General features: G+C 37.9%; 1 protein-coding gene across 1 annotated transcript in view; it reads right to left on the bottom strand.

The window, feature by feature from the left end:
- Nucleotides 1-23153, bottom strand: part of PSMA8 (proteasome 20S subunit alpha 8) — a gene marked incomplete at both ends in the record, with an annotated part of 30837 nt that extends 7684 nt beyond the window's left edge. The window contains 4 exons of the mRNA XM_082667986.1: nucleotides 485-607; nucleotides 3973-4097; nucleotides 8826-8952; nucleotides 23052-23153. Of these exons, the coding sequence (XP_082524112.1) occupies nucleotides 485-607; nucleotides 3973-4097; nucleotides 8826-8952; nucleotides 23052-23153 (477 nt within the window). The remainder of the gene's footprint in view (nucleotides 1-484; nucleotides 608-3972; nucleotides 4098-8825; nucleotides 8953-23051) is intronic.
- Between the last annotated feature and the right edge of the window lie 822 nt (nucleotides 23154-23975).

The raw sequence follows: 23975 nt of genomic DNA, 5'->3' as shown, positions 1-23975 counted from the left end.
TCTGGAAAACAAACTATGTTCCAGGAATTATGTGGATACAACTGCCAGGTACTGACACATAGGTATAGATTCATAGTTTGGGGTGCTTTGACTCTCCTAGAATAGAGGATATATTAAAGATTTCACCATGAGATTTAAAAGCTCATTTAATTCTTTACTGAAAACAAAAAGACTATTTCTACTCAAAGCAAGCATCCTACTAATACGGAGGAATGAATGATGAAAAGAAACTGGGTATTTATCTTAATTTGTCATTTATATACATTTGGTTTGTCACATTTTTCAAAAGTAAAAATCCTGTGATTAATAAACCAAAGTGTTTCTTTATCCATCAAAAACCATCATAGTTTCTGACTAGCTAAATTGTTACATAAAGTTTATACTACCATCAATATTTTAGTACAACATAATTTGTTGTCATGTCCCTGAAAGCGATAAAGCACCTACTCAAATTCTAAAATACATTAACAAATTCATGACTCACCTTCCAAGCATGATAAGTACCAGAGGGATCAGTCTGATATAATCTTGGGATACCATCATTGTCAAAACCTACAATTAAGGCAGAAATACCAAAAGGTCTTCGTCCATTGCTTTGAGTATATTTCTGAAAAATAAAATGTTTTCATGACTACTTTCTATATGAGGCCTTTTAAAGAAAGGACAACACTTACTTATCAAATAACAAATTCCAATAGTAAAGTATTCCTGATAATATGATCTTCATTAATTCCTATTGTGTATAATTTCAAGGTCCTCTTCCTTTTTTTGTACTAACCACAATCCATGATGAAAATTTTAAGAAATAAATGTACACGATATGTAAAATAAAATCGTAAGTTTCTTATGTATGGTCTTAAATTTGTTTTCTCGTTGCCTTATGTAAGTTTGGTAACATAACTAGACTTTAAGCTTTTTTCTTACTTCAGAGAACTGTGCATGTCATACCATTTTGGTTCCCAATAAAGCTGATTTCAATGAGCTGTGCTTTGGAAGCATGTCCTTGGTTTACTTTGAGGGACACTTTGTTATTATCAAGTATTCTTACTTGATACTATTAGTATCAAGTATATTCTGTTCACTATACCAAGTTATCTCTATATAAAAACCCAACTAAGACACTTCTTTCAGTACCAAGACAAGGAACCTCTGTTTCTCTTGAAGAAAAAATATGTTTTTTCCTGACTGACAGTGGGGCACTGGAAACCAATGATATTTCTTTTTACTTTAGTGCCAGGAACTTTCTGAATTTGTGCTCTAGGGAGTGGAATTCACACTAATTCTGAGACTGGCATCCACAGAAGTTGTGCAGAGAGGCAGCCCTGGCAGAAAACTCAGGACTACATTTGTAGGCAACTGTAGGAACTGTATATAACTCTATGGCTTGAGATAGCTTTATACTAGCTTTCTTCTTGTACTTGTCTACATATCTGTTTTTAAATTTTAATTGTATTATATCTATATTTATAGGCCACTTTAAGTTTCGGGGTTTTTTGGGGTTTTTTTTGGCTTCATGGCTTGTGGGATCTTAGTTCCCAGACCAGGGATTGAACCCGGGCCCCCTGCAGTGGAAGCATGGAGTCCTAACCACTGGACAGCCAGGGAATTCCAAACCACTTTAAATTTTGAATGCAAATAGTGAGTTAAAACATAAACTCTTTTTTTTAATAACATACTTTTATTTTTTATAAATTTATTTATTTTTATTTTTGGCTGCGTTGGGTCTTCGTTGAGGCGCGGTCTTTTTCTAGCTGTGGTGAGCAGTGGCTACTCTTCGTTGCGGTGCATGGGCTTCTCATTACGGTGGCCTTTCTTGTTGCGGAGTACAGGCTCTAGGCACGTGGGCTTTAGTAGTTGTGGCACGCAGGCTCAGTAGATGTGGCTCACGGACTCTAGAGCACAGGCTCAGTAGTTGTGGCGCACGGGCTTAGTTGCTCGGCAGCATGTGGGATCTTCCTGGATGAGGGATCGAACCCATGTCCCCTGCACTGGCAGGCAGATTCTTAACCACTGCACCACCAGGGAAGTCCACAATGTAAACTCTTAAAGAATAGGGTTTGTCTTTTTTCTCTGTATTTCCTAATGTTCCTAGTTCACACCTAGGTATGAAGTAGATGTTTTGTAAATATACTTTAGAGGAGAGAAACTTTTACCTTATTTGCTTAATTAACCACTTTTTTTGTTTTGTTTTGTATTGGCTGCACCGTGCTGCATGTGGGAACTTAGTTCCCCCACCAAGGATCAAACCCACGCCCCCCGCACTGGAAGCGTGGAGTTGTAACCACTGGACCTCAAGGGAAGTCCTAATCAACCACTTTTTAATGAAAAAGTAACATACGCACAACTTAAAATAATTTAAAAGAACAAAAGGTGTACATGGGGATAACTCTTTTGTCCCAGAGCCTCAGCCTCCTCCTCAGTAGCAACCCCACTGTTACAGATTCACAATGTATATTTCTATAAATGTTCCACGCATAATAGCTTTTGTATTTCCAAAAGAAAACCTAAAATCCACATTTGGGAGCCTTGTATATACAATGTTCCGCACCTTGTTTTTTAACTACTGGGAAATCAAAGCAAAGAAAAAAGAAAAACAGAACAAGATAAAAATGTTGAACTTTCTTGAAACATGAATTAAATTAAAAAAAAATTTATGTAATCTAAAACTTTATTATCTAGAATATATAGAACCTATTAAAAAATCTGTGTAGACAAATGGTAAAATCCATGCCAGGAAGTATTCTAAATGCATTAAAATGTACTAAATCATTTAATCCATACTGTAATTCAACAAACATTATTGTAACATTCATTTTATAAATAAGAAAATTGAGGCAAAACAGGCTAAATAGTTTTCCCAAGGCATTAACTAGGAAGTAGCAAAGCCAGGATTTAAATCCCAAAATTCTGGCTCCTGGGAGTACAATCTTAACTACTAGAGTGCCTGTCAAAAGGAAAGATAGTTTACACTGGGAGAAATGAAAATAGCATACCAACATGTGGAAAAAAATTGACCTTACTACTAATTATAAAATACAAATTAAAACAACTATTACAGTACTATGTTATACTTATTTGCAAAATAAAAGAAAAATGAAAAACCCAATGCTGATGATCTTCAGGGATGTATTTATGCATTGCTAGTTGTACAATAAAAATTTGTTCAATCTTTTTAGAAAGCAATTTAGCTACGTATAACAAGAGTCTTAAAACTAATTACAATCTCTAATCTAGTAATTCCATACTGAAAATTAATTTAACAATATAATTCAAAAAAGAAAAACAAAAGCTGTGACAAAGATAGAGTAATGTTATTAAAGCAGCAAATTGAGAGACAGAGAGAAAGCCAGAGAGAGAGAGAGAGAGAGAGAGAGAGAAAAGGAGAAAAGGAAAGAAACTGGAAACAACCTAAATAATTACCAGATAGTAACTAGAAACAGTACTATATAGTTCGTAAGGATGGTAAGTATAAGGAGATGTTGCCATATTTAAAGAACAAAGAAAATGATAATAAATGAAACAATACTTGTATACATCATGATTATACTAAATGTAAAATCATGTTTCTACACATGGACTCAGAAGAAGTCATATCTAAACCTGATCAGTTGTGTTTAGCTTTGTAGGTGAAACAATCATGGGTATTTCTTTGGAAAACTTTAAAACATGTGTTTTACTGCTACATCTCTGATGTAGAAATCTGTACAACTGTAGAAATCTCCTTAAAAGGTTACTCGTTTTTTAAAATTTAATATAATTCTCAGAATTGACATTGATTGAGATTTCTGATATCAAATCAATCCACTCCACTGGAATAAGAATGTGAGTTTGAAGTTAAGTGTGAGAAATAATAAGGAATTTAGCATGTTTTAATAGACTAAATGGTTGGAGTGACTGTAGTATTCCCATGACAGGACCCATAATGATGGAAAAGAAGAAAACTTGAAGAAATCTGTTGGAATACTGGCTTACCTGCTTTAAGGTTGCTATGAAGCGAGTTATATATTCTACAGTGACTGGGTCCTCAACTGTAAGCTTATGACTCTGGCACTCCACACGAGCTCTGCTTATTACTACTCTTGCATCAGCAGTCAGTCCTATAAAAGTAGTCGATACATTAGAAAAAAAAGGATGGCATTTTTTCTTGTCAAAAGGGTTTTGGCCACCATGATATTTTTCTTGTAACATCCTTTGTTTTTTCCAATATTTTTTTTTTTTTTTTTTTTGCGGTACGCGGGCCTCTCACTGTTGTGGCCTCTCCCGTTGCGGAGCACAGGCTCCGGACGCGCAGGCTCAGCGGCCATGGCTCACGGGCCCAGCCGTTCCGCGGCATGTGGGATCTTCCCGAACCGGGGCACAAACCCGTGTCCCCTGCATCGGCAGGCGGACTCTCAACCACTGCGCCACCAGGGAAGCCCTGATCCATTCTTATTTACTTTTTAAAGAAAATTGTTTTAAGGAATAATGTTTAAACACTAATGTTAAGTCACCTATTTCCCAAAGATCAAAACGGTTTAATTCACAGGACAGTAAGTCCCCTACATACGAACGAGTTCTGTTCCGAAAGTGCATTCATAAGTCCAATTTGTTCCTAAGTCCAACAAAGTTAGCCTAGGTACCCAACGAACACAATTGGCTACATAGTACTGTACTGTAATAGGTTTGTAATACTTTTCACACAAATAATACATAAGAAACAAACACTAAAAATAAAGAAAACATTTTTAATCTTCCAGTACAGTACCTTGAAAAGTACAGTAGTACAGTACAACAGCTGGCATACAGGGGCTGCCATCAAGTGAACAGGCAAGAAGAGTTACTGACTGGAGGAGGGAGAGGAGGTGGGGGATGGTAGAGCTGAAGGATCGTCAGCAATAGGAGACTGAGGGCAAGCTGCAATTTCACTCACGCCTGACGTTGATGGCACAGGTTCTGGTTCCTTGCTGGGTTCAATTGTATCTACATGCTTGAAAAAACGATCCAGTGATGTCTGGGTAGTAGCTCTTTTTTTCTCGTCATAGATGACACGGTAGCACTGGACTGCATTCTGAATGGCTGCTGCAACTTTCATGTACCATTCTATGTTCGGGTCCTGTCCTCAAAAACTAACAGCGCCTTGTCAAATAAAGAAAATCCCCTTGTCATTTCCTGCATTGAGAATCTCTTCAGTTCTTCAGCAGTACCAGCTACATCACTGCTGCTTTTACCCTTGCTTCCAGATATCCTGGGCTTGAAATAAAAACACTGTACTACTGTAATCTATACAGTACTGTAAAGTATATAAAAGCACAACCACTTGTAGAGGATGCATGCACATGACAATGTACGCCAGACACGTGAACTAACTTATGTGATTGGACATGTGAAGACCCGTTTGCATCTTTGAAAGTTCTCAACTCGAAGGTTCATATGTAGGGGACTTAACTGTAGCTGGTTTGATTATTAGGTTTTAAAACTTTTTTGAGAAGGTATCAGTGGCAGATTGTTCAAAGGTTGATGGTCTATCCTAATTCCAGAACCAAGATACTTATTACCTAAACCATGAAGTAAGCTGGATTTCTTCTTATGAAAACAATGAGTATTACTTCATTATCAAACAGAATTCAGTCTGCATTCAGTATAACTGTGACATGTCACTTCTCAGCTTTTTGTCTAAGATTAGGGGTTTGAAAATCAGGAATGTTAAAACAAAAAGAAGGGAATTCCCTAATGGTCCAGTGGTTAGGACTCTGTGCTTCCACTGCCGATGGCCTGGGTTCAATCCCTGGTCGGGGAACTAAGATCCCACAAACCATGTGGCCAAAAAAGAGAAAGAGAGAAAGAGAAAGAAAGAAAAAAAAAAACTGCATCTTGCTTTTGTCATACCAAAACATCATGTGATGAATTCTCAACACTTCTAATAAGGAGATAGAAGGTGTTCCTATCAAAAGAAAAACAAACTGACCAAAAACTTAAAATGTATTCTAATAATTACAAACATTTCTACTACAGACTTTTTTGGCATTTGACCTTTCCATCACCATTTTCTTTCTTTCTCCACTTTCTTAATATCATATTGCCCAAAAAATTCTTTCACAAAATCTCTGAAACAGCCTTTTCCCACATAACCATCAGTCTTCTGCAGTCGCAGACTCTTGTTTCCCTTCCACACCACTTCAAAATGTGTTTCTACAAACCTGGAAGAACTGTCAGCTCCTGAAGATACTTAACAGTAACCAACAATGAAGACGTTGTCAGAATATGCCGCTGTTAACACTCTAACATTCATGAGTAGGGTGTGAATTATAATCAGATACTCAGTTAAAGAAGAGAAACTGATTCTCTTCTCTTTGCTAAGGTTATCTGAGAGAAAGAAATGGGAACAGATTGACTTATCCTACCCTATAGACTAAAAGCTTCACTCAACTTAAAAATATGATCAGAAAGGAGATTTTGAAGTACCGTTTTCCCCTTTACATTGTAAACATGGTCCAAAACTACAGAAAAATAAAAGTATCATACTTAGAAAGTAGTAATGTAACTACTTCAAGGAAAAAAATAAGTGATAAATTTGTCAAACCATAGAAGTAACATAGTTGTGTATATGTGTCTGATTTTAACATAAGAACTAGCAATTATACAAATCAATACTAAATGGCTAGGAAAAAGAGAACCACTTCTATTTAAAGATACATTGAAAATTGCAATTTCGCTTTCTTTATAAATAGGCAACCTATAGAAGAAATGAGTCCTCAGTCCGTTGCTTTTAAATTTATACAACTTTAACTTGAAAATACTATCATAATGTTGATCTTTTCAAAGAACCAAATCTCGGGTCCATTGCTTTTTCTCTATTGTTTTTCTATTCTCTATTTTACATATCTCTGCTCTAATCTTTATTATTTCCTTCCTTCTGCTGGCTTTGGGTTTATAGTTTGTTCTTCTTTTACTAGTTCTTAATGTAAAAGATTGCTAAATTGAAATCTTTCTTTTTTTTTTTTTTTTTTTTGCGGTACGCGGGTCTCTCACTGTTGTGGCCTGTCCCGTTGCAGAGCACAGGCTCCAGACGCGCAGGCTCAGCGGCCGTGGCTCACGGGCCCAGCCGTTCCGCGACATGTGGGATCCTCCCGGACCAGGTCACAAACCCGTGTCCCCTGCATTGGCAGGCGGACTCTCAACCACTGCGCCACCAGGGAAGCCCTCTTTTTTTTAATGTAAGCATTTATAGCTATAAATTTTCCTCTTAGCAATCCTTTGGCTGCATCCCGTAAGTTTTGTATGTTGTGTTTTCATTTTCATTTGTCTCAAGATATCCTCTAATTTCTCTTGTGATTTCTTCTTTGATTCATGGGGTTTTTTAGGTGTACTCTTTAATTTCCACATATTGTGGATTTTTCCATTTTTCTTCTGCTCTTGATTTCTAGTTTTATTCAATTTTGGTCAGAAAAAATACTTTGTATGATTTCAACCTTTTAAAATGTATTCAGACTTGTTCTGTGGCAAAATGGTTCCTTTTATAAGATAGTAAGGTAAAGGCTATTTTTTGCTCAATAAAGTTTTTAAACTTCAATACAAAAGTTTGGTTTTGAAAAAAAAACAATTAGAAAAGGAGCAAAAAGAAAAAAAAGACAAGAAACATGTCATGTTTGCTATACAGTGGCAAATAAACACAAGAAAATATGTTCAACATCATTAGCTATGAGGCAAATGCAAATTAAATCCAACAAGAGATTTCACGACACACCTATACAAATGTCTAAAATAAAAGATAGTAACAACACAAATGCTAATGAGGATGCAGAGAAAATGAATCATTCATACATTGTGAGCAAGAATGCAAAATAGTACAGCCTCTCTGGAAAACAATTTGGCAGTCTTTTATTAAACTAAACATGCATTATTATATGACCCAGCAACTGTGCTCAAGCATTTATCCCAGAAAAATGAAAACGCAAAAACCTGTACATGAATGTTCACACCAGCTTTATTTGTAATAGGCAAAAATTGGAAATAATCCAAATGTCCTTTAATTGGTGAGTTGTTAGCAAAGTGTGGTATATCTCGTACCATGGAATACTATTTGGCAATAAAAAGCAATGGAGTAATGACATATGCAATAACTTGGATGAACTGCAAGGGAATTATGCTGAACAAGAAAAGCCAATATGAAAAGGTTATATACCACGTGATTTTATTCATACAACATTCTCATGCAAAATTACACAGATAGAGAATAGATTAGTAGTTGCCAGATGTCAGACACAAGAAGGAGGAATAGCATGATGTAGCCCTGTGATGACCAAAGAGTTGTATATCTTGATTTTGGTGATGGCTACATGAATGTACGCATGTTAAATCTATTAAACCTACACACACACACACACACACACGCACACACACACACACACACACAAATGCACGCAAATGAATGCACACAGAGCTGGTGAAATCTGGATAAGCTCTGTGGCTTGTACCAATGTCAATTTACTGGTTTTTAAAGATGTTACCTTTGGAGGAAACTGGGTAAAGGGGACTTCCCTGTGTTGTTTTGTAACTTCCTAAGTATAATTATTTCAAAGTAAAAAGTTTAAAAAGAAAACAGCTACCTAAAGTTATAATTAAGGTAATATATTTCTTTTAACATTTATGTTTTATTAAAGCTCATTATCAGAAATGCTGGTTTAGAGTTGTGATTTCCCAAAAAATATAAAGCATACTGTTTATGTTTAATAAGAAATGGAGTTTAGCTCTATATGTTGTATAAATATTGCATAACAGCTACAGAGGGGCCAACTGTTACCCTACTACACCAAGATACTCTATCATTATTGTAGGTCCCTAAGTACCTGCAAAAGCCATGCAGACATGGTCATCAAGGGCACAAATTTTCCTCACAATTCTTTCATCTTGAAGCTTGGCAACAGATTTTTTTTCGACCCCAAGCACAACTATATCACCACCTCGAATTCCAACCTGTTGAGTCATTAAAAAAACATAACGAGTTGTCAGTTTTAACACTAAAATCAAATTATTCTAACATATGACTTATGGAGAAAGGCTTTTCCTTAACCTTCAATAAAAATGAGAAAAGGAGACTTCTAAGAAAATAGATGCATAGGTATAGGCTTACGGGAAGTTCATTTCCCAAACTCAAAGCAAAGACAAATAGGTATAAACTAGAAGAATACACCACCAATGCTGAAACTACGTGAGTGTCCTAATCTCATACAGTACACCTAAAGAAGTACTATCTCAATAAAGAAAAAATTTAACCCAAATGAAAGAAGATGCTGGAAATACATGTGAATTCCTTATAGAATGGGTAGTACCAGTGCTGGTGGTAGGAGAAGTAGTATAGAAAGTCAAGTAGAAAAAATCCTGAAAGCTCTCCCATGAATCTCACAATTTGGAGGGATAAGGAATAGGGGCCATAAGTAGCCAAGAGAAAGACCAAATGCCCTCACGCTACATCAGTGATAAGGAAAACCTCAATGCAAACATGAATATAACAAGAAGAATCACTATTGCTCCACTCTCCACTCCTTCACTTGGGAAGGAAGTGGGAAAAAAGAATAATATAAAATAAAGATAAAGATAAAAAATAATAAATAATATAAAATAAAGATAAAGATAAAAAATAATAAAGAATAATGTATAAGAGTAGTAGCTCTCAGATAGGGACTTCTGGGAAACATGACCCTTTTCTCAGGGGTTCAAGAGCAATCTATGAGAATTTTAATTCTGTATTACAATGGTAATGTAAATATTTTGAGAGGCATTTGTGTTTTATGATTGCCTTGTGACCAAATGTGGTATTAGTACTGTTTTATACAATATAATTATGCAAAAAGGTGTGCTTGAATTAGTATTATTGAAGTAAAAATATAGAACAAGTTAAATATATAGAACTAGATCTGAGACTACATCTTCCAGTTAAGTAAAACACAATTTATCAAGGCTTTTGCTCTTATTGTTCCCTTACTTCAAGTCTGTCCGTTTATCCAACAGTCCTTCTCTTACCATTCTATCCAACATCAGCAACCCTCCCCCCCCACATCCCACCCTCACCTAATACACACATGTCGAACTTTATACCCTACAGGGAATATGCCTTTCTACCAAGCCATGGGACATTATAACACTTTAACATATATTAGGACTCAAAAAAAAAATCTCAATATTTTCCCAAAATTGAAATAAATCCAATTCAATTCATTGGTCACAAGAGAATACAATATGTAGCTCTCACCTAAATAATTTTTGACTTGATAAAGTGATTAAAACTGTCAGAACAGACTATTTAGAAAATGTTTATAATGAAAATCCTAATATTAAAGTCTTCTGTGGATGAAATTAAGCTCAGAAGAAAATTCATAATCTCACTTTATAAAATCAAGTAAAAATTAAGAATTCATTCAAGAAGATCAAAAAGGAATAAAAATACTTAAGCTAAACTTAAGAGGTAAGGCAAAAGCAGAAATTAATGGTTAGGGAGAAAACAATACAATAGATAAATAATACTAAGATTTAAAAAAAAAATTTAAAAAAAATTTTTTTTTTATTTTTGGCAGCACTGAGCAGCTTGCGGGATCTCAGTTCCCTGACCAGGGATTGAACCTGGACCACAGCAGTGAAAGCCCAGAATCCTAACCAATAGGCCACCAGCAGACTCCCCAAGATACGTTTTTTAAAAAAAATAATTGAAAGCAGTATTTCAGTTAATATAGCCAAGAGGAGGAAAGGATAAAATAAATATATGCACATGTGAAAAAGTAGGAATTTAAAAATTCTAAGTTAATAAATTTGAAAACCTGACTGAAAAAAGATGACAGATTAGAAAAATTAAAAATTGCTCATACTTACTCAAGAAAAGATAGAAGTCCCACTCTCACTAACCAACATGGGATAATTTCAGGAAAGAACTATTCCTCAAAAGCAAGTGTCAGACCTAGAAGGTTCATGGATAAATTCTTTCTAATCTTCTGTTATAGGTACTTCCTATGCTATTTAAATTATTCTATGGTGCAGATCAAAATTGAAATATTCTTAATGCTTTTTAAAAATTATTTTGATTGAATTTTGGCTGTGTTGGGTCTTCGTTGCTGTGCGCGGGCTTTCTCTAGTTGCGGCGAGCGGGGGCTACACTTCATTGTGGTGTGTGGGCTTCTTATTGCTGTGGCTTCTTTTGTTCCGGAGCACGGGCGCTAGGCGCCCGGGCTTCAGCAGCTGGAGCACATGGGCTCATTATTCGTGGCGCACGGGCTTAGTTGCTCCGCAGCATGTGGGATCTTCCTGGACCAGGGATCGAACCCGTGTTCCCTGCATTGTCAGGTGGATTCTTAACCACTGTGCCACCAGGGAAGTCCCCCTAATGCTTTTAGGGAAAGCTACGTAACAATGTTAAAATCTGGCAAAAAGTACTAATGATGTTCACTTAGGAAACCTGATGCCCATTCAAAATGATATTCATAAATAGAATCTAGAGGTACAGAAAAATAACAATATACCATAAATAGTATGGTTCATTCCAGGAGTTTTAGGAACATCAATAAAAGTAAATCTTTTAATATAAATGTTACACTGGGTAAGTGGAGATCTGTTATTTTTGGCCTTCTGATAAGAACAGAACTTCAATTGTTCTTGAAAAAATACTGAGTCTTTAGGTGGGGCTATAATGTAACCCAGCCTAGCCAAATGATAAATCCTTAAAGTTTTACTGGAAGTGTTTGGAAGATAAGATAATTCCTTCTGCTGTACCTAGAGCTGGCAGCCTGAAGCCTAGGGCTCTCTGGGAGCCACCACGTAGAGATGTTATGTCTGAGGGTGAAAGTAACAGGGAGAGGAAGCGAGAGACAGAAGGGGAGAGAGAAGGAGAGAAAGGGAGGAAGAGACACACCAGTTCTGCTGACATCGTTTGATACCCTAGCAGCCATATAGTTGAACCTGAAAGCAAGGTTTACCTCTGCTCCCTTTGGATACTTGACTCAATAGATTTATTTTTTTTGCTTAAATTAGTTTGATTTGAATTTCTGATACCGGCAACTGAAATAGTACAAACTAAAACAATCAAATAGTAAAAATAAAAAGTAAACGATAAAACTACAAAGACGTGATAAAATTCAACATCCATACCTAAATTAAAAATAACACTAGAAAAGCAGGAAGAAGATTATTTGTGAAAACTATTTCAAAGCTTGTTAAAAGTATCACAAGTCAGCAGCCAGGTTCGTCTCAGAATATGAATCACCGTCCATTCAACTGTTCAAGCCAAAAATCTGGTTGACATCCTTTATCATTCCTTCTTCCACACTATCCATTTCCAATCAATCACCAAGTTTCTGTGCATTTTACCTGCAAAAGCTATCCACTTCTTCCTATCACCACTCTAGTAAAAGCAACCATCATTTCTTGCCTGGACTACATACTACTGCATATCCTAATAGGTTTTCCAGTTTCTTCTCTTGTTCCCCACCTTCCTCCTTCCAGCCACACCCTTCACTGTACCCCCATCTAGTCTCCACAAAGCAGCCAGCATGAGCATTTAAAAACATCAACAAGGTCAGATTACTCTCCAGTTGAATATCCTTCCGCTGCCCTTAGAAACTTTTTTCAAACTCCTTAGTCTTGCCAATAGAGCTGGGCATGATCTGACCCCTGCCTACTTCTACAATAGTATGTAACGGTTGTTAACCAAGCACCAGCTACACTACCTTCTTTCAAGACTTCTCAAACACAATTCTGTTTCCCTCCTCTGAGCCTTCACATGTGGTATTCCCACTGTCTGGAATGCTTCTCCTCTTATTTCAGGTCTCAATTTAAATCTCACCTCAAGGAGTCGTTCTGTATTATTCTCTAAACAACCTATCTTTTCATGCAATCAACACATTTATAATTATTTATTCATTATACTTACCTCTCCAAATCGTTAAATCTATGAGGGCCAAAAAAATAATCAGGCAAATCTAGATGGGGGATACTACTGAACAATTAATCCAGTCTCTTCAAAAAGTCCAAGGCGGGCTTCCCTGGTGGTGCAGTGGTTGAGAGTCCGCCTGCCAATGCAGGGGACACGGGTTCGTGCCCCGGTCCGGGAAGATCCCACATGCCGCGGAGCAGCTAGGCCTGTGAGCCATGGCTGCTGAGCCTGCATGTCTGGAGCCTGTGCTCCGCAACAGGAGAGGCCACAACAGTGAGAGACCCGTGTACCACACACACAAAAAAAGTCCAAGGCATGAAAATAAAGGGGGATGCTGTTCAAGAATAAAAGAGATATCTAACAGCTTACTGCAATGCATGGATTTTAGATTCAGACTCAAACAAAAGAGCTATAAAAAGATATTTTGTAAGCAATAAGGAAAATTAGAATGTAGACTATTACAAAATATTAAGGAATTTTTGTTAATTTCATTGGGAGTGATCATGGTTTTAAAAAAACATCTTTTTTGGGACTTCCCTGGTGGTCCAGTGGGTAGGACTCCATGCTCCCAATGCAGGGGGCCCAGGTTCAATCCCTGGCTGGGGAACTAGATCCTGCACGTGTGCCACAACAAAGAGTTCGCATGCCACAATGAAGAGTTCGCATGCCACAACTAAGAAGTCTGCGTGCCGCTACTAAGGAGTCCACATGCCGCAACTAAAGATCCTGCATGCTGCAACAAAGATCCCCTGTGCTGCAACTAAGACCCAGCACAGCCAAAGTAAATAAATAAATATTAAAATAAATAAATAAAAATAAAAAACATCCTTTTTAATCGAGATAAATACTGAAATATTTACAGGGGAAATATAATAATATCTGGAATTTATTTTAAAATACTTCATTGAAAAATGAATTTCAACTTCAGCCTCACACCATATAAAAAAATTAACTCAATATGGATCATAGAATTTGTCTGGGGACTTCCCTGGTGGTGCAGTGGTTAAGAATCTGCCTGCCAATGCAGGGTACATGGGTTCGAGCTCTGGTCCAGGAAGATCCCACATGCTGTGGAACAACTAAGCCCATACACCACAACTACTAAGTCTGCACTCTAGAGCTCAAGAGCCCACAACTACTGAGCCCACGCATCACAAAAACTGAAGCCCTTGCACCTAAAGCCCATGCTCCGCAACAAGAGAAGCCACTGCAATGAGAAGTCCACGCACCATAACAAAGAGTAGCCCCTACTCACCACAACTAGAGAAAAGCCCACACGCAGCAACAAAGACCCAACACAGCCAAATAAACACAGCCCAACAAAACTAAATAAATAAATAAATAAATTTATTAAAAAAAAATTCGCCTGTGAAGCCATCACGTCCTGAACTTTTGTTTGTTGGAAGATTTTTAATCATAGTTTCAATTTCAGTACTTGTAATTTGTCTGTTCATATTTTCTATTTCTTCCTGGTTCATTCTTGGAAGGTTGTACCTTCTAAGAATTTCTTCTAGATTGTCCATTTTAATGGTGTATAGTTGCTTGTAGCAGTCTCTTATGAGCCTTTGTATTTCTGTGGTATCCATTTTAACTTCTTTTTCATTGCTAATTTTATTAATTTGAGTCCTCTCCCTTTTTTTTCTTGTTGAGTCTGGCTAAAGGTTTATCAATTTTGTTTATCTTCTCAAAGAACCAGCTTTTAGTTTCATTGATCCTTGCTATAGTTTCCTTCATTTCTATTTCATTTATTTCTGCTCTGATCTTTATGATTTCTTTCCTTCTACTAATTTGGGTTTTGTTTTTTCTTCTCTAGTTGCTTTAGGTGTAAGGTTAGGTTGTTTATTTGATATTTTTCTTGTTTCTTGAGGTAGGATTGTATTGCTATAAACTTCCCTCTTAGAACTGCTTTTGCTGCATCCCATAGGTTTTCATTGTCATTTATCTCTAGGGATTTTTGGATTTCCTCTTTGATTTCTTCAGTGATCCATTGGTTCTCTAGTAACATTGTTTAGCCTCCATGTGTGTGTGGTTTTTACAGTTTTTTTTCTGTAATTGATTTCTAATCTCAGAGCATTGTGGTTGGAAAAGATGCTTGACATGATTTCAATTTTCTTAAATTTATCAAGGCTTGATTTGTGACCCAAGATGTGATCTATCCTGGAGAATGTTCCATGTGCACTTGAGAAGAAAGTGTATTCTGCAGTTTTTGGATGGAATGTCCTATAAATATCAATTAAGTCTATCTGGTCTAATGTGCCATTTAATGCTTGTGTTTCCTTATTAGTTTTCTGTCTGGATGATCTACACATTGGCATAAGTGGGGTGTTAAAGTCTCCCACTGTTATTGTGTTTCCCCTTTTATGGCTGTTAGCATTTGCCTTATATATTGAGGTGCTCCTATGTTGGGTGCACATATACATTTACAATTGTTATAACTTCTTCTTAGATTGACCCCTTGATCATTATGTAGTGTCCTTCCTTGTCTCTTGTAACAGTCTTTATTTTAAAGTTTATTTTGTCTGAGTATTGCTACTCCAGCTTTGTTTTGAATTGCATTTGCATGGAAATGCAAATCATTTTTCCATCCCCTCACTTTCAGTCTGTATGTGTCCCTAGGTCTGAAATGGGTCTCTTGTAGACAGCATATATATGGGTCTTATTTTTGTATCCATTCAGCCAGTCTATGTCTTTTGGTTGGAGCATTTAATCCATTTACATTTAAGGTAATCATCGATATGTATGTTCCTACTGCCATTTTCTTAATTGTTTTGGGCTTGTTTTTGTAGGTCTTTTTTCTTCCCTTCCTCTTTTGTTCTCTTCTCTTGTGTTTCCCTCCTAGAGAAGTTCCTTTAGCATTTGTTGTAAAGCTGGTCTGGTGGTGCTGAATTCTCTTAGCTTTTGCTTGTCTGTAAAGCTTTTGATTTCTCTGTCAAATCTGAATGACAGCCTTGCTGGGCAGAATATTATTCATTGCAGGTTTTTCCTGTTCATCACTTTAAATATATCATGCCACTCCCTTCTGGCCTGCAGAGTTTCTGCTGAAAAATCAGCTGATAACCTTATGGGGATTCCCTTGTATATTATTTGTTGCTTTTCCCTTGTTGCTTTTAATATTTTTCTTTGTATTTAATTTTTGTTAGAAAAATATGGAATGCTATGAATTTGCATGTCATCCTTGAGCAGGGGCCACACTAATCTCTGTATCGTTCCAATTATAGTATATATGCTGCCAAAGTGAGCACTTAATATGGATCATAGAATCAAATGTAAAACTATAAACTCTTAAAAAAAAAAGGAGAAAATTTTGGGGATCTAGGCAAAGAGTTCTTCTACTTGACACCAAAAGCATGAACCATAAAAAGGAAAAAAATTATAAATTTGGCCTCATTAAAATTACAAATTTTGCTCTGTGGATGTCCATGTGAAGAGGATGAAAAGACAAGGTACAGAGTGAGAGAAAATATTTGCAAACCACTTAACTGACAAAGTACCAGAATCTAGAATATATAAAGAACTGTCAAAACTCAACAGTAAAAAAACTAAACAGTCTAGTTAGAAAATGGACAAAAGACATGAAAGACATTTCACTGAAGAAGGTATACAGATGGCAAATAAGCACATGAAAATATGTTCACCATTATTAGCCATTAATGGCTAATTTAATTAAAACCACACTTAGGTATCACTACACACTTATCAGAATGGCTAAAATGGAAAACAGTAACACCAAATGCTGGCAAGGATGTGTAGAAACTGGATCACTAGCATATTGCTGGTAGGAATGTAAAATGGTACAGCCACTCGGGGAAACAATTTGACAGCTTCTTATAAAACATGCAATTACCATACAATCTAGTAATTGTACACTTGGGAGATTTATATCAGAGAAATAAAAACTTACATTCATACAAAAGCCTGCTATGAATGCAGCTTTATTCATAACAGCTCCAAACTGGAAACAACTCAAATGTTCTCCAACACATGAATAGTTAAACACTGTGGTACATCCATACCATGGAACACTACTTGCAATAATATGCAGCAACTTAGATGAATCTCAAGGGAAGAAACCAAATTCCAAAAGGTTTCATATTGTACGATGCCATTTAAATAACCTTTTGAAGTTAAAACAAATCAACCTCAACATTCTCTCCAGGCTTTTTCTCACCAACATTTAAATGTATGTTGAAGTCTCTCTTATCTTAAACAAAATCTTAAAGACCACTTCATTTCAATTCTGCCTCTCTCTCTCAACTTCAAAGCCAAATACTGTCATCAACTCTTAGCTTATAGTAACCTGCTTTCTACCCCACTCCTCCCAGTGTTTTGCCAAGGTAGACTACACATAGGGTCATTAAGGTCCCTTAAGGTTGCAGTCTACCCCAGTCTACATAGTCTATAGTCTAAATTTTGTCTTCTCTAGTTTAAAAGAGTTCTCAAGAATACTCATTTACTTGACCTTCAACATAGGTTTGTTTTTGTTTTTGCGGTACGCGGGCCTCTTACTGTTGTGGCCTCTCCCGTTGCGGAGCACAGGCTCCGGACGCGCAGGCTCAGCGGCCATGGCTCACGGGCCCAGCCGCTCCGCGGCACGTGGGATCTTCCCGGACCAGGGCACGAACCTGCATCCCCTGCATCGGCAGGCGGACTCTCAACCACTGCACCACCAGGGAAGTCCCAACATAGGTTTTAAGTAAGGGAGAGAAAGGATACATTTCAAAATACCAATAACTATCTCCAGCCCAGATCAATATCCTGAGTTCCAAATGTGTATATTCAGCTGCCTCACTGTCTCTGTGGATCAGGAATCTGGAAACAGTTTGGCAAAGTTCTCTGGCTCAGGGCCTCTCACAAAGCTGCAACCAAGTTGTCCCTCAGGACTGCACTCATCTCAAGGTTCATAGGGGAGAATCCATTTACAAGTTCACTCGTATGGTTGTTAACAAGATTCAGTTCCTTGTGGATTGTTGGACTAAGGACCTCAGTTCCATACTGGGTTTTGCTCCATACTGGGCTTTTAACAGAAGCTTCCCTCAGTTCCTTGCTACATAGGACCCTCCAAATGACAAATCACAACATGCCAACTGTGTTCCACCAGAGTAAACAAATGAGAGAGTGAGTGAGGATGAACAAGACGCAAGTCACCATCTGTAACGTAATATCTGAAGTGATGTTCCATCACTTTTGCCTATCCCATTCCTTAGAAGCAAGTCACTAGGTTCAGCCAACATCCAGGGGAGAGGGTTACTTAAGGGCATGAACACCAGAAGGTGGGGATCGTTAGAGGCCATTTTAGAGGCTGCCTACTACAGATTCTATAAGCATCTCAATCTCAAAAAGTCCAAACCTCAGTTATCTTCTCCTCATACTTAGTGCTTCATATTCCCTAAAAAAATGGCAGTGCCATAAGCTAAGAGGCTAAATCCAGAAATGGAGGCACCTCTCTAACTCCTCCCTCTTCAGTACCTCCTCTTCTCCTTCCCCCACCCCCAGCACCCGCCAAATAATCATCAAATGTATCAACTATGCTGCTTAAGTTTCTCCAGAATCTGCCTTATTTCCATTTTGGGCCCAACCTTAGTGAGAACTATTATCATCTTTCATCTAGACTACTTCCATAGACTCCCATGTGGTCTCCCTGCTCGCAGTCTTGATTTCACTAATCCACTGACCACGATGCAGTCTGAGAAGTCTTTGAAAAATAAAAATATGAAGAAAAAAGAAAAGAAAATCTGAATGTGGCATTCCTCTACTTAAAACCTGTATTAGGAGGGAACATTTCTCACTAGGCGAACCAAGACAACACAGAGATGGATTAGGGGCAAAAGGATCTAGGGACTATAATATTTACTTCTGCATATCAGCCTTCCTGCTCTCTTGATGCAGAGAGGCTTTATCTGTACAGAAAAAAAGATGGCCACCAGCAACCTTGGACTCATATCCCAACAGTTCTCCCAGAGGAAAAAAGCTGCCACTATCTCTAGCTAGAAAAGCCCCGAGGATGGACTTATTTGCCAGATTTCTGTCACTTGCTCATCACAGGAGGACAGAAACTATGAATGATTCTGCTCGGGTCATGTTAGTACCTCTTTGGTGGGACAAATGCAGTCTGTTATTAGAAAGACAGAACAGCAATAGTCACATCAAAAGCCTTCAAGGCTTCTTATTCCTTTAAAAGTATTCCGTGATCTGGCTCCTGTATCTAGCTTCATCTCTTCCCATTTTTCCACTGCTTCAGCAATCCTGAATGCCTTCCAGTTTGTGAACCATAGTCATATTTTCCTTCTTGGTCTTCCCATACGCTATTTCTTTTGTCTAAAATACTCTTCTCTTTCCCCTTCCACTTTTTCACCTGGCTAACTTTCATCTTTCAGGTGTCTACTTAAATATTACATACATCTTCATGGGGACCTAACACCTAGAGTTCCCACAATGTCTCATATTCTCTCATTATAATACTCAGATAGGCCTTGTTAGGACTATCTACTCATAGTCATCTAACGTTCCTGCTAGAGAGGAAGCTCTCTGAGGCCACTGACTGAGTCTATTTTGTCCACTGTGAAATCCTAGGACCTAGCACCACATTTGGCAGATATAAGTGTTCAACAAAAATGTCTTGAAATAATAAATGAAAGTGCTGGAAGAAATACAGACCCAATTGAAGGAAAAGGAGAAAACAAAGGGATAGTAAAGAATAATACCTACCATTTATTAAGTACTTGCTGTGAACCAGACACTGCGCAAGATGCTGAACATGTATTATTGCCTCATTCATTTATCACATCAACACTATGAAGCAGGCACCGTTTCGAGGCCTATTTTACTATTTAAAAAACCCCTGGGCTTCCCTGGTGGCGCAGCGGTTGAGAATCTGCCTGCTAATGCAGGGGACATGGGTTCGAGCCCTGGTCTGGGAAGATCCCACATGCCGCGGAGCAGCTAGGCCTGTGAGCCACAACTACTGAGCCTGTGCATCTGGAGCCTGTGCTCTGCAACAAGAGAGGCCGCGATAGTGAGAGGCCCGCGCACTGCGATGAAGAGTGGCCCCCGCTTGCCACAACTAGAGAAAGGCCTTGCACAGAAACGAAGACCCAACACAGCCAAAAATAAAAATAAATAAAAATAAATAAAAGAAGGCTCAACATTAAAAAAAACAAAACAAACAAACAAAAACCCCTGAAGCTTAGAGAATTGCTTTACATGATACATATCTAGCTTCCACACTCATGATGTCGACAGATAAGTAATATACAAAATTTATGAAATAAATTGCATGGTGCAATGCAAAGAGCAGAGGCTTTGGAACTAGAAAAACTTAAGTGAGAATACGGACTCTATCACTTTCTAGTTGGGTACCTTCACCAAGCTATGGAAGCATCCGAATCATGGTTTCCACATACATTAAAAAGAGGATTAAATACTGTTCTCAATGTTAGATAATGTACATGAAATACATGGTATAAAATAGGTATTACTTAAATGGTAGTTTACTTCCTTGTCAGTTCATCCACTATATATCTTGCAGTAGAAGCACAAAGGAATTACACCATCTAGATTCTCAAAGATCTTACTATCCAGTTGGTGTGAGAAGACTATTAAGAATACCTGAAGTTAAAGAGAATATGAGGCTAAATAGTAAATACTCTACACTGCTCTGTGGTACAGATGATAAATTCAGAAGAAGAAAGAGATCCATGATAACTAGACTGGATCAGAGACAGGGCCACAAAGGAAAGAAATGTGCAGAGACTCTTAGAGGATAAGTAAGATGGAGAGTGACAGAGAGGTGTTTTTCACTCTCCCCACCTACAAGGCAGAAGCATATATTGGTAAAACCATGAAACTGCTTCCTTAATTAAAGAGCGTGGATGTGGATCATGTGAGATTTTCATGGCCAGACTGTGGAGCTGAGATTTGATAAAGTAGGAAATATGGAGCTAATAACAGTTTGGGGTCAGGGAAAGGACAGAATGAGGAAGGATAATAAACCTTAACCTTTTCATGGGAATATTGTGAAGGATTCATTTTTTTCTTCCCTAAAAAGGAAGTATTACCTCTTCGAAATGTTATTCAAACGTATTTTTCATTTATATAAAAGGGAACTTGGGCTTCCCTGGTGGCGCAGTGGTTGGGGGGTCCGCCTGCCGATGCACGGGGCGTGGGTTCGTGCCCCGGTCCGGGAGGATCCCACGTCCCGCGGAGCGGCTGGGCCCGTGGGCCTTGGCGGCTGGGCCTGCGCGTCCGGAGCCTATGCTCCGCAGCGGGAGGGGCCCCAGCGGTGAGAGGCCCGCGTACCGCAAAAAAAAAAAAAAAAAGAAAAAAAAGAAAGAAGCAGAACCCAAGGACTCTAATTGTGGCCCATATAACTTTTTGTATTACCAAATAATATCATATCTACATACTGGTCACAACTGGCCAACCTCAGCTAATTTATAACTCATCATATCAACTGTCATTTATAGACAGAATATTTTGTGCCATATTTTAATAAACAAGTGCCATTGTAAACTTTACCCCACGTGAAAGGTCATAGTGCCCTCAAGGAAACACAATGAATAACTCCATACAAAGATGCAAATTATAATTTCAGAATCCTGAGATAAAACTGTCTCATCCTTCCAATGTGTCTTTAAAAATGCCCACTATAGGTATTTTTATATCCTTACCCTCTTACAGTTCATTACAAAGGAACCATCAATCAGTTCTAGAGCATTCTTAAAACATTTTAAATAGCCAATGCGGTTTCTTATTACACCTCAGTCTTCTCCCATTACTCCCTTTATTTTAGGTTCTTAAACTCGGGCATTATTTTCTAACCATATGCTTCATGGCATGCTGGGGATTATATAATTTTTGTTTTTATCAAAATGGTACCCTTTTGGTTTAAGCTACATCAGGATTTTCTTAAATTTACAATTCCAAAAGAATTACTTACAAAACAGAAGTAAAACTAGAGGGCCCAATTAAATAGAAAAATACTTCAAAAAATGGTAAGATTCTTTCTAGTGTTATTTTTTTTACCACTTTACATTTGATAGATTTATGATAAAAGTGAATTACTTCCTTTCATAACTAAGTTGGTATGGAAAGTGAGAGAAAATAGATACTACTAGACTTAGAAATGCACTGCGTATTGTCATAGCTAGTGTCTCAATTTCCAAGATACACAACAAACATGCTCATGAAATTTGAAAGATTTAAAAAAATTGGATCCTCCTGAATTCAAAGGCTAGGATCTGGACGATTTGGGGTAATATATCTTTGGTCACCAGGGCACTTTTGTCCTTTTAAATTTTTATAAATCACCAAGATTATTAAATATAATTAAAACTTGGCAGGAGCATTACTGCTGCCCTGAATGTTTTAAAGTTTTTCAGAAATGTGGATATATCAATTTAAAGGAGGGTATAATCTCTCAAGGAATTCCAGTATTATTTAAAAACCAAACCAAAAGAAGTGGAAATGGCAAAAGAGCGGAGATTCTTGGGCTTAAAACCTCTAGAAGGCTGCTAAATATTCAGGAGTAAATTTTTGGACAATTATTTTTAAAAGGTGAAAGTGTTGGAGTAGATTAGCATTTTCAACCATTCCCTCAACAAAGATTTAATTTTACATCGATTTAAGCCACATTTCAGGGATGGCCATGTTTGATTTTTACTGTAATTATTACTTTTCTATGTGTCTGCCTGAGGAAGTGGGCAGTGTGCATTCAGGCAGGCTGTTACAGGCTGAAAGAAGTCTTTTCTTTCTTTAGAAGTCAGGCACAGCATTAATATCTCTTCTACAGTCAAGGCTACAACACACACACACACACACACACACACACACACACACACACACACACACACACACACACACACACACACACACACACACACACACACACCCCCCCCCCCCCCCCCCCCGCCCCAGTTAAACGTTTACAGCGACTGTTAAAGGCAGTTGCATAACGGAAACCTATGAAATCTACCAACTTTTAACTCCACCGCTTCCATCCCACATTTCAGAACAGCATCTCCCTTAATAAAGGAAGGAGGCAATTTTCACACGTGGGAGACTCTTTTCTTGTCCCCCTACACTGAGTGATGCGCTGGGGCAGCGGGGTAAGGAAGGCCTGAGGGCAGAGAAGGGTGGTCAAGAAGAGTTGCTCGCTCACCACGGTGGATCCTTTCTTTACCGCTTCCTGGGCATATTCCACTTGGAGTAGGTGTCCGTCCGGGGAGAAGACAGTAATTGCCCGGTCATACTGAGACGCCATTCGCGCAGGGCTACCGCAATATCCGCTGTGAGTCCCACACTGCCTCAGTCGAGGGGTCAGAGGAGTCGCACCTGCGACCACATGCTACCCGGAAGTGCTTGCGCATGCTCAAGACGCCCTCGGAAGTGATCACGGGGACAGCTCAGGGGTCCTCCTGGCCTTCCTCTGGTTCCAGGCTGTGCGTGCGAGTCGACTGTGTTCCTCTGCTATCCTTAGTGCCTGGCGCGTGTGTCCCAATTTTCCCACGCTGGTGTTGCTCCAGGAGTGGGGTTATTAAAATGACCCTCAAAGATTAGGGCTTAATAGTGAGAACTTCAAAGATCAGGTATTTTTGTTTTCACAAACCTATTAGAGAACCAGTGGTAAGTTAATTTTCAACCTCTTATTTTTGGATTCAAATTCTAAAATGTCCTTCTCTCTCTTTCTCTTCCCCTCCATCCTTGGTTATCTTACATTATTTTAACCCAAAGAAATAAGTTATAATTTTCAAATTTTCATTTGTCCTTGCACTTGCTCGCGCTCTTTCTCTCTTTTCATTTCTTTCGTCCATTTCTGCCTTGTGATCAAAATAGAGCAAATGAGCAAATAGTCCATCAAAGTAATGTTAATGATAGGAATTAAGATAATACTATTTTAACCAAAGAAATTTTCTAAAAGCCCAAATTATGCTAACTTGAAAGCTATCTGCAAATTTAACTGTTCTATAAAGTCTGTATAATCTGGTACAACATTACTACCTGTGAAACAACTCTTGGCTCTTTGTCCTCATCAATAAAATGGGAATATTTAAAAACTGGTAGAAAAGTGTTCGTCTGAGGTTTA

Source organism: Grampus griseus (genome assembly GCF_964374135.1).
Source record: "Grampus griseus genome assembly, chromosome: 12".
Taxonomy (NCBI): Eukaryota; Metazoa; Chordata; class Mammalia; order Artiodactyla; family Delphinidae; genus Grampus; species Grampus griseus.
The sequence above is the reverse complement of the archived record's forward strand: the minus strand, read 5'-3'. Positions and strand labels throughout refer to the sequence as shown.